The sequence below is a fragment of the Peromyscus californicus genome, unplaced genomic scaffold, assembly GCF_007827085.1.
Source record: "Peromyscus californicus insignis strain IS unplaced genomic scaffold, ASM782708v3 Scaffold_24__1_contigs__length_46423439, whole genome shotgun sequence".
Classification (NCBI taxonomy): Eukaryota; Metazoa; Chordata; class Mammalia; order Rodentia; family Cricetidae; genus Peromyscus; species Peromyscus californicus.
Window position 1 is genome coordinate 7,571,309 of NW_026294535.1, and position 19,523 is coordinate 7,590,831.

At 40.8% G+C, this 19,523-nt stretch overlaps 1 protein-coding gene across 7 annotated transcripts in view; it reads right to left on the reverse strand.

The window, feature by feature from the left end:
* The window catches only part of Ano4 (anoctamin 4), a 397,594-nt gene that overhangs the window by 18,362 nt on the left and 359,709 nt on the right, over positions 1-19,523 (reverse strand). For all 7 annotated transcript variants that reach the window (XM_052753067.1, XM_052753065.1, XM_052753066.1 and 4 more), the window contains 7 exons: positions 14,264-14,300; positions 11,871-11,982; positions 10,630-10,687; positions 10,407-10,504; positions 8,154-8,296; positions 2,849-3,001; positions 1,548-1,695 (listed from right to left, as the gene is read on the reverse strand). In XM_052753067.1, coding sequence (XP_052609027.1) covers positions 1,548-1,695; positions 2,849-3,001; positions 8,154-8,296; positions 10,407-10,504; positions 10,630-10,687; positions 11,871-11,982; positions 14,264-14,300 — 749 coding nt within the window. The remainder of the gene's footprint in view (positions 1-1,547; positions 1,696-2,848; positions 3,002-8,153; positions 8,297-10,406; positions 10,505-10,629; positions 10,688-11,870; positions 11,983-14,263; positions 14,301-19,523) is intronic.

Below are 19,523 nucleotides of genomic sequence, written 5' to 3' on the forward strand. Positions count from 1 at the left end.
GTAGGTCAAGTCTCATTAACATAAGACTTGACCTACTATGAGACTGGTAGGCTGTTAGACTTCTGAAGCTCTGGTTCATTATCAACTCCATAAATCTGTTCCCAGTTCATTTTTGATTCTTCACAAACCAATTACAGATTCTACTATAAGTAGAACTGGAGAAGGACCAAAGACTTCAACCATTGAGGTTGAAACTCAGGAGGCTTACAGTGAGGTGAGCCAGAGAGCCATTTGGGGCCCTGGAGCTAAGGACGGAGAGGTCTGTGTGGGCGTGGCTCTACCTGTATGCAGGTGCCAGCAATTATGGTGGAGTTGGCCCCTTTAATATCCCTCTGCTTTCCAGAGTGAGGAAAATAATGCATAGCCCACTCCGAGTCGTTTTGAGAATCAAATATAGAAATGTGGCTACAGTGAAGGAAAGCTTCTTCAGGCTAAGTCAAGCAGAAGATGTTGATGGTGGGAAGTAATGCCTGGGCAGTCTAATCCACGTCTTTAAGTCTCTGTTCTAAAGAGTTGGTATGCTCGCTTAAAGTTGCTAGACAATTAGTGTTTAATGGCCCCATGACTGTTATAGTAAATGATTTCACAGGAGCCTCTTCAGATGGCTGGGTTGTGAGATTTATCACACACCCTCAATTATCCATGCCTTAGTGCATTTGTGTGGGATTAATGATGAAACTAGACCCTGACTAGGTTTGCTTAACTTAGGTTAGTTACTCTATTTGCCTACAGTGGTTTAGGGAACAAATTAATTTGCCTCAGACTGTAAACTAGGGAACAGGATTGCTTCTATAAGCTACCAGCCCATGTAAGATGATTTTCTGGGCATCAAAGACCTTAGGCAGACACCTACACACTACAATTAGAGTTGGATTATTATTCTGACTTTAGGGACTGCATGTTAAGACTTTTTGCAAAGTATGGAAATAAAAGGTGGCATTTTATAATGATGCTTAGGTTTTTATCAGACTACATATATTTTAGTCTGAACCTCAGAACACAGGAGTGTGTCTTAATTTGGCAAAATATAGACACAGGTCTGATCATAGCTAGGAATAAATAATCTTCATACTCTACAGATATTTATTAAGTACCTTTTGGGTCCTAGGTACAGGGTTCCACAGTCCCATGTAAAATTTGCAGTCTCCACACCATGGCAGTGTGAATCTCAGGTAGTAATTATCCTGTTATAAACTCATATCATTTCCATAACTACATATTACACTAGGTCACACGCTGTTTTTGTTGTTCCACACATTAGGATCTCACACATTTCTGAATTCAGAGTTGGCAGGAGTCAGAGGAAAATGTAACTCCCTCCCTCACATTAGAGTCCATCTGAAACTTGCCCGACTTGTTTGAGCCTCAATCCTTTTGTAAATGGGATGTGTTTTCTTTGGCTGACAGGGTAATGCTGTAATTTCACTTCCCCTACCACAGACCTTGTCTGGGCTTGTGTGCCACTGCCCAGTACACAAGCTTCTCTCTCTGTGTCTGGCACCACACAGTGGCCAACAAAAGTTTCACAATCATTTTGCAGCACTTACTTTTGCCCGGCTTCTCCTTGGCCCGCACAAGGTCCATATTTATAAGCATACACCAAGCGAGGGATAAAGTCAGATGTTATTGCTATGACAAATGCATTCGTAATAACAGAGAGAATTCCGATGCCTTCGAGAATTCCATACCAAATTCCTATTCAAACAGAAATGTGGTATTAGTTCCTCCAGAGGTAGTAAGAATGAAAAACAAGGCTAACCCACCTCTCATAGTCCTTTTCATCTTTCCAAATGCCTCTGGCAACAAAGAGTTGGAATTTGTGTTTCTAAATGGTTTGGATTGAAGGAATTTCTGTGGTTCCAGGCATGTGCCAATGTACTTACAGCTTATTGGTCAGCATCAGACATAAGTCAAAGAATTCTGGCCAACAGGACATCCATGTGCCATCTGGTAAGATCAGCACACAGTGTCAAGCCCCTAACAGACTGGAAACTCCTCAGTGGTCCTGACCAGGTCCCTTCTGTTCACCATTGCGGACTGTCCCTGATGCACTGGCCCAAGCCAATGAGTAAACACTTGCTTCATCTGGAGGGGCAGAGGCCACTCTGAGCAAAGCATCTGCATTCAGTTTCCAGCCACACTCACTGGATGGTGTCTGCCTTGTGCTCAGCACTGGATGCAGACTTGTATCAGACAGTCCCCATCTCAGCAGCTCCTGAGAGTGCGGCATCTAACTCAACGTTATCTCCAGTCAAAGACCAAAGCTCATGTCTGCCTCTAGAGAATCAGGTTTTACTCCACGTGAGTCAGGAGACTATCAAGGAAAGTGGGGGTGGGGGCAAATAGAAGGTCTATTTTTAAAACGAGGAATCAAAGTTTTAGATTCTAAAGTCTTATGGCAGAAATAACCAAACTAAGAATCGATTTAAGCAAAATTCATAAAACACTGGAAATCTAAACCAGTCTAATTGGGCAGCTTTATTTCTTGTATAATATTATTTAAAACCAACATAGTTTTTGTTTTGTTTTCAAAAATATGTTGAATCCTCTTACACGCAAATCTTAAGGATTCCTAAAGTGCATGGCTTTTTACTTATTTATTTATTTATTTATTTATTTATTTATTTATTTATTTATTTATTTTGAGACAGCACTGGAGGGCCTAGGACTCACTATATAGACCAAGTAGGCTTTGAACTCACAGAAATCCCCCTGCCTTTGCCCCTCCAGTGCTGAGATCAAAGATGTGTGGCACTGCACCAGGCAGGCTTTTCAAGTTAACCTTTTTTAATTTTTTTTCATATCTTCAAAAAAGAAAAAAAAAAAAGCATCCCTGAAGGCAACTTACCTATGTCTTTGGCCCTGGAAGCCAAAGGTCTTCTCCACTGCGTAACGAACTTGTAAGCATCAAGTCGGATTTCGATGATGTTATTCAGTAAGGCCAGAAGTGGTGCAAGAGGAAAAGCTGCTACAAAGATGGTTGTGAATCCGAACTGAAGGACTAGAGGGAAAGGCAAACAACGAAGGAGGTTAGTTTTCCATCGCTGTGTCAGAAAGACAGTAACTGGAACGTGTCACTGTGCCGTCATATTTGCCCCAGTCATTAAAAATCATAAACTGAAGGAACGTCCCTTTACAACATGATGGATAAGATTGGACAAAGAGGTATTTCCTGGGCCCGAGAATGGAATCTGAGTGGCGAAAAGCTCATCTCAGATCCCAACACTTTCTAAATGTCGTTTGCTCGTTGACGGAACCAGGGCTTCCTGGCAGAACGTTTGCTGCTAGGTCGTGGTGGGAAAACACAAGAGGAGACTGGATTGCCGTATGATGTGGGAAAATGAAGAGATGCTCAGCAGCAAACGATGGGGGCACATCAACAGGGGGACAGACGTGTAGGCATTGCCAACAGCCGAGGCTGGAATGACGGGCACAGCAAAGTCACAGCAGCACTGGGTCATAAGCTCAAGGCTGTCCAAGTCATAGCGACACAAATACCAACAAATATAAACTGAAAACACACGGGGAATACAGTGGGGCTCTTCTTCACGGTAGAATTGAATTCATAAACATAGAAGGAATGGAGAGGACGGGAAGCCACCAATAATTAAACTTTACACTAAAGTTGCAGCCATGGAAGAATACTAAAATTAGTGGGTGGAATATTGAAAATATTTGTATATCTCTGTCTCCTCACATACTATTTAAGATATGCTAATATAGACCACCCATGGTAGGATGGTCTTTTTTTTTTCACATTTTTCCTGCTTATGGTCCTCATGGGGAGAAACTAGATCTCTGCTCATTCAGCCTTCAGAACCATTAGACCCCAAGGTCCATCAGTGGTTCCTCATCACTGTCTCCCACTTCTCCTTCTTGCCCCACCATCCCTACTTGAGTTCAGACTCTGGCTTCCCACCTGGCTCTGTGTCTCCCGACTGTCACCTCTCTTCTCCACTACACTGTTATCAGTCTGCATGAAGTCTTGGTTCCAGGCCACTGTTTATCATCTCCCTGCAGGAAATGCTTCAGAAGGTTCTCACCACCTACAGACCAACTCCTCCTTTTCTCCAAGCCATTCTAAGATCTTAGTGATTCTTCCATGCCGATTTCTAAGCTTCAAGTTCAACCACCCATCATGCCCCGGAGTTTGTTAAAAAAAAAAAAAAATCCTTTGCTCTGGCCACAATGGACTTCGGGTGTTTTGAGTCAAAGATACACTTAAAGTCTCTATTGATAAAGTGATGAAATGCAATTCTTCCTCTAAGGTTAAGCTCAACTGCGCCCTCTCCTGGAGACTTCCAATAGCACGGCCTCCTCGGGTAGCTTCCGCTGCTGCTGAGCAGCACAGAATGAACTTTGTTTGCCTTTATCGCTCTTTTCCTTCATTATACTGGGCTTTGAGAAAGGAGGAATGGGGGCCTCATTATGTTTCTCTTTCCCACATACACACTGGAGTGGTTTGTGTATGGAAGGGACTTGTTAGGTACTAAATAATGCCGGCTCACTGACTGACATATAATGACAATGATGAAAGGCTGGATGACGAAGAGGGCCAGCCAGCCCCTTAGGTCAAAGTAAAACTCATGACAGTGACTCTCAGAAACACAGACATATAAGAACACATCTTTAATCTGAGACATGTATAAAAATGCAGCTGACATCATTAATAACGGTAATGTATTGGACATTTTTGCCTTCCTGTTAGGAGCAAGGATGCCCTTGCCAGCATTATAAGGATGGTTTTAGTGCGGTGCAGCAGGGTTAACCCAAACGTTTAGTGATTAGAAAGGAAAATATAAAAAACTACCATTATTTGTAGATGATGTGGGAGAACAAAGTTTAAAAAAAATCCATGAACTATAATTGATATTAGTTTTCAGAAGGTTTACTTCATGCAAGGTCACCACACAAACCAATGATAACTTCACATAGTGGCATCAAAATAGAAACCAAAAGTAGAGTCGTGTGTGCAGCTCAGTGTCAGAGTTAAAATTCACGAGGCTGTGGGCTCAATCCTCAGGACAAAACAAAACAAAACAAAACAGAAAAAACTCCATTCTCCAAACACTATAGAAACAGAAAAAAATTGTGAAATCAACATTAGTTGCAATTACACTAAAATTTATCAGCTTCTTAGTAATAAAGCTAACTTATGCAATACAAACCCTTTATACTAAAACTACTACAACAATGTATAAAGATAAATGCAGGGATAGATCATATTCATGGATTGGAAAATATGTATGTATTGCTCAAATTGTCCTAGGGGTTTAACTAAATCCCAGCCAATACCTCAGCAAAAGTTGTTGTTTTTGAAATGGAAATTAGGAATGTTAATGTAAAATTAGTTGGAGCTGATTTTGAAGAACAAAGTTGAAACGTACATTTGAAGAGAGCCTTAAGGACAGGCAAACAAGCCTTCAGACACTTGACTTGCAGCAGCTTTATCTGACATGTGGTGGTCTGGATATGAGATGTATCCACACATCTGTGATTGAACATGTGGTCTCCAGCTGGTGGTACTATGTGGGGGGATTGCAGAACCTTTAGGCCAGTGGTTCTCAACTTTCCTATTGCTGTGACCCTTTAATACAGTTCCTCACATTGTGATGACCCCCCAGCAATAAAATTATTTCATTCCTACTTCATAGCTGTAATTTTGCTACTGTTATAAATCGTATTGTAAATATCTTGATAGGCAGGATATCTGACATATGACTCTTGTGGGGGTCATTACCCACAGGTTGAGAACCATTATGAGCATTGGCATCTAACTGGAGGAAGTGGGTTATTGGGGGGTATGGTTAATATTTAGTGTGGCTCTGTTTCCAGCCCATTCTGTTTCCTGTTTGGATGAGATGTAAGCTGACATAGGTTTCTGCATACTCGGAGCTGTCTGCCACAGTATCTTCTCTGGCATGATGGACTATGTCCCTCACATCAGAAACTGACAGAAACCTCTCTGTTACTGAATTCTTCCTTGACAGACATTTTTTTTACAGTAATGAAAAAAATCAACTAATACAGGACTCATATCTACACTATGTAAATAGCTTCTACAAATCACCAAGAAAAGGGCAATCCCCCTCTGCAATCATGGGTCTTGATAGAAACTTAAAGAGAATATCCAAATGGCCATAAGCATATGGAAGATATTTGGTGTCATTAGCTGCCATAACTTTCAGAATAAATCTACAATGAGATGCTACTATATACCAACTTGAATATTTAAATAAAAGCTTAACAATTTAGTGAGTACATGGGTGTAAAGAATGGCACAACCCTCTTTACCTGCCCTTAGAACAGGATATATTTGTGTCTAAGAGAGTGGGTGTGTGATGTTCCTAGAAAACGTCACTTATAAAAATTATTGGGTGAGTTTGGACGGTGGACTATTGTTTGCCAGCCACTTGCCTGCACAGACGTGGCTGCTTTCATGTATAAGTCTCTGAAAATCTGTCTGTAGACTTAAGATTTAAATACTTCCTATTACTTTATATTGCAATCCAGTAAGTTATAGTATTTAATAACATAATAAATCCAGGAAATAATCAGGAAAAAATCAAAACGAAAACAAGAGGAAGGAGGAAGGATTCCTGTGTCTGTCTGTGATGCACCTCATTTTCTTTCAAGCTGCAGTGGTACCGCAGGAGCTGTAGCATGCCACCCACATAAATGCTTCTTTCCAGGAGCATTATTGTTCATTTCCTTCTTTATGGGGGAAAGTCCATTAAGAGACTCAAAACTGGTGATTTCTCTTAATGAATTGCCTTTATTAAGCTTTATTATTAATGCCCACATTGATTTCTTTTCCAAGTTATATCATTCGGCCATTCTATAATTGAAACTCCAAAAGCATCAATAGATACTTAGGACAGAAGCAATCTAAGAAACATTAAGCATCAATTTTACTGCTTTTTTAATTTTCAAGTTCTCCCAGCTAGGATCGCTTCCTTTAGAAGTAATTCGTCTTGCCCACCTCTACTCCCATTTTACTCTTAGGTTGAAGAGCTTAAACAGATTTTCAAAAGAAGAGAGTGCCTATATACACAGTATCTGACAAGGCATCATTATTATTATTTCTTCCCCAGATCCACACTGAGACTAACTTGGCTTTGATTCTAAAGAAGTCGGATTCTTTATGTGTAGCCCGGGTTAAGCATTCCTCACTCCCTGCCACTTTCCTCCCACAACAGAAATGGCTGCCCCTACAGACTTCCCATGATTCATGCTTCGGCAACTGTGACACTTCCTGAACTTGCACTTCCTGTCTCTGGCTCGTCCCCCATTAGCCTATCACCCTTGCAAGCTGAGCACTGTGTCACACTCCCTTTCTCTGTCTCTGGTGCCAAGTGTAGTTGTTTCTTTGGCATTGAGTAAAGCTTAACAGATGTCAGCTGGATGTGTGAGTCAATCACTTTGAGTAATGACTCTTTCTGTTTTTTGATGCACTGAATTTCTCAACATTTTTTTCTTGGCTATTTAGTTCCATAATAAGGCAGTGTAGGGAGGTAGGACAGAGTAGGAGGTCTTTGGGTTATAGGGTAGAGTCTTCATGAATGTCCTGAATGGATTAATGTGTGTGTGTGTGTGTGTGTGTGTGTGTGTGTGTGTGTGTGTGTGTTAAAGAAAGAGAGAGGGAGGAAGAGAGGGAGGGAGGGAGGGAGAGAGATTGAAAGAGAGAAAGGGAGAGAGAGAAAGAGAGAGAGAGAGAGAGAGAGAGAGAGAGAGAGAGAGAGAGAGAGAGAGAGAGAGAGAGGGGAGATTGAACCCAGAACTTAGAACATGCTAAGAAATCTCTCTACTCATAGGCTACAACTTGAGCCCCTTCTCATGGTTCAAGGAGAGAGATACAATATCATGAAGGATTTGAAATGACCATCTTCTGAACTTTGTTCATTTGTTGTACTGGGGAATCTCACTCAGGGCTTTGTTCATAATAAATAAGCACTCCACCACTGAGCTATAACTCCAAACCTGGCTTTGGATATCTTAGGATTTTGTTTCCCTTTCACAAATTGCTTGGAATGCCCTCACACCAGAATCCCCTCACATAAATGGCCAGATGATAACGGATGTGCATTTAATTGAGTGTAGCTGGAGAGCAAAGGTTTGCATTTTTAATTAAGAGGTAAAACAGATTTCCATACTCATTTCCAGGTATTCATCGAAGAGTCCATAGGCATTCATTGGCTGAAGATTGTAATCCTTTTCCCATTGTGGGAAATTTATTTTCCTTTCAGTCCCATGTTCTTGTCGAACTTTTCTTCTAGTCCACCAATTCTGAATTAACCTGGGTGACAAGATTAGTTTCTTATAAAAATATGCACGATTGTTCGTAAGACTTAAGTAATGAGAAAGAAGAGAATTAGCATTTGGAACTAGTCAAACCCAGCTTCACTCAGGCAGGAAACCATGTCTGGAACTAGAAAGAATTCTGCATACCTGAAGCACTTCTGTTTGCAAGTAGACAGAATAGGTGACCAACTTATTTAATCGTCCATGAAATGGTCCTATGTTTAGAAATAGTTGGAAAGAGGGCTGAAAGCACCTTGAGTTGACTTGGTACCAAGGCAACACCGGGATGTTCAATGGTTAGAAGGTCTAGCTTACATGGCTTAAATCTGAACCTGTACCCATTAGTGGTCCTGTCAGATGAGTTATTATGATCAGCATATTCTGACTTCTGGGACCTAGAAAATCTGAAATCACAATCATCTCCCTCTCCTGGCATTCAGGTTCCTATAATTCCTTACGAGAAGGCTCAGGTGCTTTGACTCAAGATTGACGTGGTCTCTGACTCCCATGGGATGCATCTCACTCTGAGACTCGGAGCTGAGCTGTTTGCCCTCAGCAGCATGCAGGAGTACATTGTATAATATGGAAAGAGACAGAGGAAATGCCACAGAGGAGGCAGGTCTATGAGCTGGAGCGTTCCAGAAAAAAGTGACAAGTTTTTAGTATTTCCAAGAGGACAAAAGAGGGGTGACTATCAAACACACTCTGCTCACCTCACAGCTCAGCTGCATATCCAGAGTCACCCTTTGACATTTCGATTAGATTCAATTAAACATTCCAGAAAGGGAAACATCATATTTCCATTTTTGTGTTTATTTTTAAAAGTCTTATAGAAAACATTAGACACTTGGAGCAAGATTTTAAAACCTGAATCTAAGAATAGAAAATCATTGGCCTTGCCTCTGACAGGGTCCTATGAAAAGGCCTTCCTCATTCAGCAAGTCCCAGGCTCCTGTTCTAACTGAGCGGTCTTCCCTCAGTCCTGGAGAGCTGTGTCTCTCCAGAGTTACTGAGCTGACATGGAAACTACCTGGTGTGGAATCCTGTCAGACACAGAAAGGTGGCTGATCTGTGTCCTTAAAGCCAAGCTAAGCAGGAGCTGTCAGAGCAAAGTTCAAGGTTATCTTTACAGAAATGACACAAACTCCTGGTCACTGTCATCAACCAGAAAATCTTACCACTGGGTGACAATATTTTTACTAGTGAAAATATGCACTTTTACATCTCTGACATTTTCTCCTTTTCCAAGTTCCTTTTATGTGTAGTCTGAGTTTACAGTGCTTTTCTTCCTTTGTTTTAAATTAACATTCTCATTTACCACTGGGATAGGGGAATAAAGATCTTGTGAATAGATAAATAGCTAAGGACCTACAATACTGGAACCCAAAGAGTCAAAGACATCATTAGAGCATTCTACACTCACACAGCCAGTGTACGCACATGCACAGAGGCCTCACAAAGAATGCTGTCAGTTTTCTATAAGGGTGACCACTGATAGGTCAACCAAGCTCCCACCCCAAGAGTATTTGGGTAGCATGATAGACTTAAAAGAAGAAGAAGAAGAAAAAAGAGGACACATGAATTTGTTTGGATGGGTAGGGAGGTGGGAATGAATCTGGGAGGAGTTGGGAGATGAGAGTGAAATTATTAAAATATTATATGAAGTTCTCAAAACATTGATAAAATTAAAAAAAAGAATGTTCACTTTAATTTGTACGAGTTGGGCTAAACCTAAAAGAACTGATGTTTATTATTTTCAATTAAAAATATATTGCTGTTTGTGTGTGTGTGTGTGTGTGTGTGTGTGTGTGTGTGTGTGTGTGTGTGTGATGTGTGTGGACTGTGTGCCATGGCATACATGCAAAGGTCAGAGTGAAACTTTGGGTCAGTTCCAAGAACATCCAATTCATGTTGTCAGGCTTGGGTGGCAAAAGCCTTTACCAACAGAGGCATCTCACTGGTCCCCAGTGCTTACTGTTTTTATGACGGCATTTGAACCTGCCTGTGACATACCGGGTTAACTGTCGAGTCATAACGCTTACACTCAGAAATGCCAACCATGAGCCACACACACTGCCTCTCCGTGAGATAGCTAAGGTACTTACGGGTAGCCAAGTTCCATGAAATTATTCCAGGTCTGCTTTAGCACCATTATAATACCCATTTGCATACAGAGATCAATAAGGCATCCGCTGGGGTGGCACTGTGAGGCAAGCAAGCAGAGATACAGCAGTCAACAAAGAGAAGACTGACAGTTTTCTACTCTGCACAAAGTTGCCGGAAGGCTGTTTAATGGGAGTCTGTTGGAAACAAGGGGAGAGTACTGACCTCTTCTAGCCTCCACCTGTTTATCAGTCTCAAGTAGGCACCTGGGTGTCCTGTAAATCTTCAACACAGAAGCAAGCCGTTAGCACTCTGTAGGTTTAGGTTTTCGGTGAACATTACATTCAAGTTGGCATATCCTCTAAAGTAAATGATGGGAGCCCTTAAGGATCAAGTCTGCAGGAATGAGGAAACCCTCCAGAGCTGTCATTACTTGAACTTCTGGAATTCTCCCAGGAGCATTTCTCCCCTGGCCTTCCTGCCCAGCTGCTGATGGGAGGGGCCCATTCCTGCTGTTTCCTGTGGTTTTGAACATTCCTGTTCAACACACAGCCTGTGTAAGCAGAAGCTACGTTCCTGCATTTACCCACATTTGATCTTCTGAATACCAGCAGTGTGGGTTTTGTTATTGTCATAGTATTTGACTAGAATTTCATGCCCCTGAAATAGCTAAACAACAAAAGAGAGGTCACTGCATCCATCCCACCAAAGGGGCCTCAGGGCCTCAGATAGGTAGGAATCATGCATCAATACAGAACAGGGAATCCCTCCAAAGTCTTCATCCCTGCCTGGTTTCAAGTTCCCTAGAAAGCCCTGGCTTCTCATTTCTACCCTCTTCTTTATTGGGATATTCTTCTGTGAAGCCAGGGACTTCGGCCATACTCCAGCTTGCATCTCCTTATGTCACCTGCTAACTTAGGTGTGACATCCACAGGCTTGGTTGAGATGGAAGTGACAAGCTTTTCAACCCATTGTTGGCAGGCATAAACTATTTCCTGCTACTTACCCATACAACGAAAGAGGTCCAGGCACTTTTGAGTGGAGGCTATTTCCCAGGAAGTGAAGTGGTTTTGCAGTTTGGGAAGGGAAAGGAGGTGGCTAATCTTCTCTTTCTTTCTTTTCTTTTAAAGGTATTTTTTATGTTTTTATTTATTTATTTATTTTTAAAGTGTTTTTTTTTTCATTTTACATACCAATCCCAGGTCCCTCTCTCTCTCCTTCTCCTACCCTCCCTCCCACATCCCCCATTCCACCTCCACTCCTCAGAGAGGGTAAGGCCTCCCTTGGGGAGTCAACAAAGTCTGGCATACTAAGTTGAGACAGGACCAAGCCCCTCCCCCCTGTGTCAAGGCTGACTTGATCCTCTCTTTCTATCCTTTCTTTGTATTCCTACAGGGCCCTGGCCATCAGGCTCTGAGTGATCCATTCCCACCAGGGCTGGGAGCTCACAGAGAGGTGCTTCTTACCTTCCAAGGAAGAATGCGATGTAAAATGTGGAGCTGTTCAGATTGACAAACTGAAAAAGAAACATTTTCAGGGTAAAGCTGTTCTCCCACTCGGACTCTGTGCGAGGCTGTTCTGTGGACAAAAGGGAGCAGGGTTTGAGAGGCTGAACATGCCCTCCCCCTCCCTCCTCCGGCTCTCCCCTTTCCCACACAGAGTCAGAGGGTCTTTAGGACGCACAGGAGCTTCCAGTTTGCTGACAGTTGACCTGCTGTGCAGTAGACCATGCAGGAGATAGACCTCCATCTTACAGACCAGCTCAAACAATAGTGTGGTCTCAAGTGGCTACAGGCACTTCTGAAGGAACTGAGCACCCAGGTTGTTCTGCCAATTGAGTAGGGCATGCATTGCATCAGAACCCCGTCAACTGCCTAGTGATTCCTTGTCTCAGCTCCTATATATCTCATGTCATGTGAGGGAACTGCAAATCCCAGGACATGGGGCATGTTTGTCTCCTAGGCTTTTACCCTCATCTACTATTTCTATCATCCTCATAGATAAAAACCAAAAACCAAAGGATGGCCTCATCTTTAGAGCTTTCCCCATATACCACCATCTGTGGTACACATCTGTTACCTCAGTTGGGGGCCAGCTTGAAGCTCATCATATTTTGACTTCCATAATGCAAATACCTTTTGGACACTATGGTGTGAACCAAACTATGGAGCTGATTGCCCCTGAGGTCAAGGCTCCAACTTGACACCTCATGTCTGATCTACTTATCTTTCCCGAGGAACTGACTCCCAAGCTCAAGCAGGGTCAAAGAAAATGTACTTAAGGCAATAACATTTTCTCTGTTTCCACATCCCCCAAGCTTCTAACTGCACCTTTAACATTTCACCCCATCAATTCCTTTTCCATGACTTAAACTCAGAATGCTTCCTGGGAGCATAGCTGAGAAGGGAAGAGGGGAGAAAGCACCTCAGACCTGCAATGATGGAAATGTGAGCATCAGAACAAGGCTGTGCTGCTGTGGAAGGAAGAAACACCGAACACTTCTCAATGGGTTGAATTTCACGTCTGCAAACTGGGTTCCTAGTTATATGTGAAGGTTTTATCGGCTGTCAGCTGGCTGGATTCTCATTTATCTCCAATCATGACATGGTGGCCATTTTTGATCCAGCTGCCCCAGGACACAGCCTGACAACGGCCAATTCCCTCTTCCATGGTTAATCTCTTTCCTTTTTGGTAAAGGCCCAGTGGTGATGGAAGATGCCAGTGACATTAAAGAAGATAGATACAGTAAAGTGGCCATCTCTGCACAGCACATCTCAAATCAATAAATGGACTCAGTGGTATATGGCTATTCTAAAAAAAACTACTTTGGAATGTGTCCCCTTTGGATGAGCTATACAGGAGGATATTAAAGCAAGGTACCTGTGGAAGCATGGGATTTCTCATTGGCTGTAGAACAGCCAATATCTCATTATAAAACTGAAGCCATTTCTATACCTTAAAAAATATAGTAATGTACACCTTATAACTGTCTATCAGATTGTTCTGGTATGTTCTGAGGCCAGAGAAATGTTCTTAGAGACCATTTGTTTACATGAATGTATTTCCACAAATGTTGATCATCATTGCCCGGACTGCATTCCTGATCTAAAAGGTTACTACTCTTCAAAATTACTAACTTCAAAAACTTGACACTTTTACAGTTTTTATTTTTTAAAATTTTGTCCTAGCATGTCTCAAACTCTTGAGCTAAAATCATTGGTCTGCTCCAGCCTCCCGAACTGCTGGGATCAGTGCTTTGCAGAACCCACCTATAAGTCTAAACTGGAGGTAACAGCTAGTGAATACTTTTGAAATGATCCTGGATACTTCCTATATACGTACTTTTGCGGTGCTATTTTCTGCGTGTACATCAGGGAAAAATAACTACTTTGAACTTCATTTGCTTATAGCACATAAGGGATACGACGGGTTTGAAAAGTACAGAATGAAAAGATCTTATTCCTAGACATATTTAAATTGTTCTGCTGAAGGGAAAGAAGGAAGTGTTGCATACAATCTTCAGTAAAGGGGGTATTTCTTTTTTTAAAATAGTATTTTTACTTATTCTGAGAATTTAATATATGCATTTAATATATTTTGATCATATTCATCTCCACTTTCTCTCCCTAACTCCTCCCAGATCTACCCTCCGTCCTGTCCAAACTTCATGTTCTCGTTTGTTAAAAATAACCCACCAAGTCCAGTTTGCGTTGCCCATAAACTCATGGGTGTGGCGCCACCAACTGGATAGTGGTTGGCTTACCAGGCGCCACAGTGGGGCTGTTCATTTCCAGCATCTGAGAGAGGAAGCTTTACTCTAGACCCCGACTGTACTACACAGCAGGAGGCTTGTACTCACCTAGATTGGTCAGAAGGAGCGCAACTTTTTCATAGAGCTGTAAAATAAATTCCACACCTTTAATAAATGAACTCTAGCTGTTCTAAAGCCTATAATCGTAAAGAAGACAGGCAATCAAGTCATGAGTGAAACTTTTTTACTCTGTGTTTCAGACAGTGGAAACATTGTGAGCAACTGCCCACTTTCGGGGATAATCAGAAATGTGTAAGGTCTTTCTGATTTTAAACATCTTGCTTCCTGTTTGGGGGTTGGTAATTCTGTAGCAATGAGTCTAGCTGCCACTAGTTACCAGTTTCCTAAGTGAGGCTGGACAGTCATCACATGCCTGGGTGTCAACAACTGAAGGCAAACATCCCGCATTGGCTTCTCAGGTAAGGGCCTGTCGTCTTATTGTGGAATGCTGTAGATTCTACATTACAGCACTCATAAATGCCAGAGTGAACGATCATTGTGGGAGACTCCCAGAACATGTGGTCCCACCTCTCCATCAGTGCACAGGATGAACCCTTGACTCACCCAGCTATCTGGTTGACAGATGGTCCTCAGAGGGAATGGCGGGTGTGTGTGTCTGCACACACACACATATAAGTTTGTGTGTGTGCATGTGTGCACATACAGGAGTAAAGGTTGTTCAAGAAAATATAGCTATCAGATATTTTCCAGAGAGGAAATAAATTGAGAGAATAAAAACTCCTTTCTCTGAAAAGATGATAAATGAAAATTACATTCATGTGCTGAACAATATGAAAACTAAGATCACAGATTGAAGTATTTAACACACATTGCTTACAATTCCCCAGGCTGAATGCCAGCATTCTCTTTGGGAAGGTGTGAGGTTTGACTATATTGCTTGATGTCTCCTTCAGACCACGGCTCCCTTATATACAGGTGAGATGGGTTCAGACTAATTGACATTAAAATCTTTCCTAATTTCTGAATTCTCTTCCCCACGGTTCTTGCTTACTGTGGAGCCAGGCCAAACACTTCAATTGTATGACCCCAAACATTCAGCAATGGCCACTTGCTCTATTAAGGCATATATATGGTTTTTCTACACAAAGATATATTTACTAAAGCCATAAAATTTGCTTTTGCATACAGAAACCCCAGACTCATGGAATGCAATGTTAAAAGAGATTGGTATAATTACAGCTAGAAATTATGTGGTGAAGATTAGTCATATTTCTTTTGACCATAAAAACAAAATCTCTGTAAATAAGAGATTAGAATAGATGCTTTAGTAAAACTCACTTTAGCATTACAAAACACACTATCATTAAAACTGCTTAATTACATAATTGTCAAAGAATATTAAATGTGTCTGGCAAAATACTTTCCTGAAAAGTATAATTTTGGTTCTCAGTTTGTCCTTTATCTTTTCCACATAACCCACCCTTGTTAACTTGTGACACTTATCTCAAAGGTCTCTGGTCCAGTCACCTGGGTACGAACACTGGAAAAACTGGCATTTAAAAAATAACATAGACGAGATTTGTACTACCTTTTGGGAAAATACAGTATAGAGAAGGATCCATGGTATCAATGAATACATGGGTGTGGGGAGAGAGGGAAGGAGGGAATGAGGGAGAGAGAGAGAGAAGAGAAAAGCAGAAGACCTTGGCTATGTATCAGGAAAAGGTATCGACAGAGAGGGGATCATTGTAGTTAAGGGACCCTCAGGTGAGTGTTTATATAAAACAGCTCATTTCTTATCAGTCCATTAAGATATTGAAAAGATGGATGGTTTATTCTGATAAGGTCAGCAGAAAAAATTAGTTTCCAAGCTTAATGAAACACATTATTTCCCCTCTTTAATTCAACCTTTATCATTGCATAATGGAATTCTTTATCTTTTTATTACTTGTAATCTAGAGCCCATTTTATTTAATACAGTCATGACTAGTCCTGCTTCCTTTCGGATCCCATTTGGATGACTATCATCTCTTCACTTCTGCCTTGTGGGTAAAGTGAATTTCTTTAAGAAACATACAGCTTGGTATTATTATATTAGCTTTTCTGTCACTCTGTCTTTTAACTGGAGATCTTAATCCATTAACATGTAAGGTAATTACCCCTAGGTTAGATCTGGCTTTAGCCATTTTATAACTTGTTTTACAATGTTATTAGATACTGTAAATTATGGTTGTTAATATCTGTAACTGATACAACACTTTAAGGTAATTTTCAAAGTAAGACAGCTATAAATACTTCTAATCATATCAGCCTGATCAATGCTTGTGAATTTGTTCTAATGTAAATAATAGTTTCTGATTTACTATATTTTTTTGTATCCACATTATGTTGTCCACTTTTTACAGCATGGTGAAATACCTGATTCACATCCATATGGATGAATAAAAAGGATTATTATAATCTTTGCTTTTCTTTCTTGTTGGTTTACTTAGTGTGCAAGTATGGTTTTGAGATGCCATGTGGTCACTAGTGAAGCAGAACACAGTTGAAACAGTGTGAGAAAGAGAAAAATGCTGGTCCCCTTCACTCTTCTTTGAAACTATTTTTCAAGAGGCTAAATAAAATGCAATCAATAAACGTGTCTTAATCAGTCATCCAGAGGCACTGGAGTGTTAGAGTTCAGATAACTTGGTAAATACAAATTCTATTTTTAAGCACATAGACAAAAGTAAATATACATCACAAGATCTTGAAAATCAGCACCACGTATAAATTTGCTTCTTTAGTTAAGATTAGACAAACTCAGTAAAAGTCAGAAACAGGATATGTTATACAAAATAATTGCACAAGTTTTCAAATAAATATAAAAAACAATCTATTCCTTGAGGTTTTTATTGTCAGTTAATAAAAAGGGTTAATAATTAACATCTAAATCTTGATTTATTTTTTAAATTTTAAAAAGCCATACTGGTCAAAAAATTTAAGTAGTCCAAACCAATTTCGATAGCCGTTAAAAATAACTATGTTACTGGATAATAAAAATATCTTAAATTGAGTATTTTCAGAAGTCAATAGAGAATTTAGTTTTTCAGTGCTTTTGGCTATGCTAGGTTGTGTTCCAGTCATTAACTGGCTGTCCATTAGGCTGCGATTGTTTCCGAAGGACTTAAATTATTATGTTTTTATATTCTGATGAAAACTCTTCCAAACTACATTACACACTTGGCTACTCTCATAATGGAACTCACGAAGCTTCGGGGCAAATGACAAGCGTGTAAATGTGATGCTGGGAAGGGAGAGAGAGCTGAGGGCGGGGTAGGACAATCGGCCACTGAACAAGGGTCCTGGCTGTGGCTGCTTCCGAGTTCTTGTGTGCTGGTTCTCTTTTCTCTCTCTCCCTTGCTGTGGCTTGTCACCGACGTTCTCACTGGTGTTTTTTACTTAGGAATCTTACCCTATTTCAGTTTGAGATTGTCTGGAAAAATCAGAATACCAAAAGTGTCCCCATCGCACCCAAAATGAAAAATATATCCGGAAGTGATGCCGCTGACTGACACACTTTAGTAAGTGTGTGGGTTTTGGTAGGATGAAACTTGGTTAGAAAACGTATCAGTAGATTCATGGCTTAGATCTCACCACACAGTAGGTGTTTTGTAATGCCAGCAACTGGGTATTTTGCCCACTCCATACACCTTCTTTCCCATTTCGGTTTACTTCATCTTTTTTTGATCGTCTTTTGAAGTAGAGATGATTACATCCTGTTTTCTAGCTGTATGAAATATTTCTCTGATGATGGCCCCTGCTCCATACACAGGGACAAACACAATGTACATGTAGATCCAATGCACGCAGTCTTTATTTCTTTTTTTTTTTTAAAGATTTATTTATTTATTATGTATACAGCATGTATGACTGCAGGCCAGAAGAGGGCATGTGGTTGCTGGGAACTGAACTCAGGATCTCTGGAAGAGCAGTCAGTGCCCTTAACCTCTGAGCCATCTCTTCAGCCCCACAGTCTTTATTTCTTAAGGAGGTATATAAATTAATTATTATTTATTAAAATTAGTGCTGGGGATGGACTCCAGGGCCTTAAATAAGTTCAATATCCACTCTACTACTGTGTTACATCCCTAGATTGAAATTATTATTATTTTTTTGAGACAGGGCACTTTGTAGCTGACCTCAAACTCATTATGTAGTTGAGCCTGTTCTTAAACTCCTGATCCTGCCCCTGGCTCCCAAGTGCTGGGATTACAGATGTGTGCTACCACACCCAGTGTATGAACTTCCAGGGATTGAGTCCAGGGCTTTGTACATGCTAGGCAAGCACTCTGCCTACTGAGCTATATCTCCAACTAAATTAAATTTTTGATAAACACTGAAATGAAAAGACATTGGTTAAGACTACAGCAAGCATTCGATCATTGCACCCCATGAAGACCCAGAAACTTTCAAAGCTCTACTGTTTGGTTAAGTTACTATGAATCACCTTCCTTCACAACATATTTCTCACAATCAACATGAAGACTAACTGAGCTAGAGAGTATGGTGCATCAATGAATGCCAAACATCTATTTTCAGTCTCCATAGGATGAAGCACTCATGAAATCATCACACCAAACAATTAGCAATGTTTTTCCCAACCATTTCTGATTTTGAAACATCATTTCCTAAAATAGGAAGTCCTTATGATTTAAAAATTACTAGCAATGAGCAATCTGCATTTCATTAGCTCAGTGATTACTGGTTCACTTAGTAACCCTAGCTAAGGTTGTTTATTATTGGGTGGGTCGAATTCTCTTGGGAATTACATGGGATTATTGGTTATGGAACTCAGATGTTTTTCAGAGCTCTTCCTTTACTAGGTGTGATTTTTTTCACTTTTTAAAATATGCTTTTAATTGAAACAGAATTATACCACTTCCTCCTTTCCTTTCCCTCCATCCAGGCCCTCCCCGATACGCTATCTTGAACTCCTCCCAGGCACCCCCATTCTCAAGCTGATGCATTTATGTGTGTGCACAAATATATATAGATCCAACCTGCCGAGTCTCTTTTTGTTCATGACAGCCTACAGTGTACACCAGTGGGATAGCAGGATAATGCTACTTGGTCTTCTAAAACTTCCAGTCATTTGTAAAGACGTTGGCATTTCAGCACGATGAGTCATCATAAAGATGCAATTCAAATGAGCATGGGCAGAACAATTATGAGTTGGACATCTAATTCATGCCTGACACAGTGTTCAGCACATATATTATCTCAACTATTTCCTGCTATAACCCTCTAAGGTCAGTATTTTGATGTACATGTGACCTCACGGCCTAACCTCGCCAGCTGTTATTTT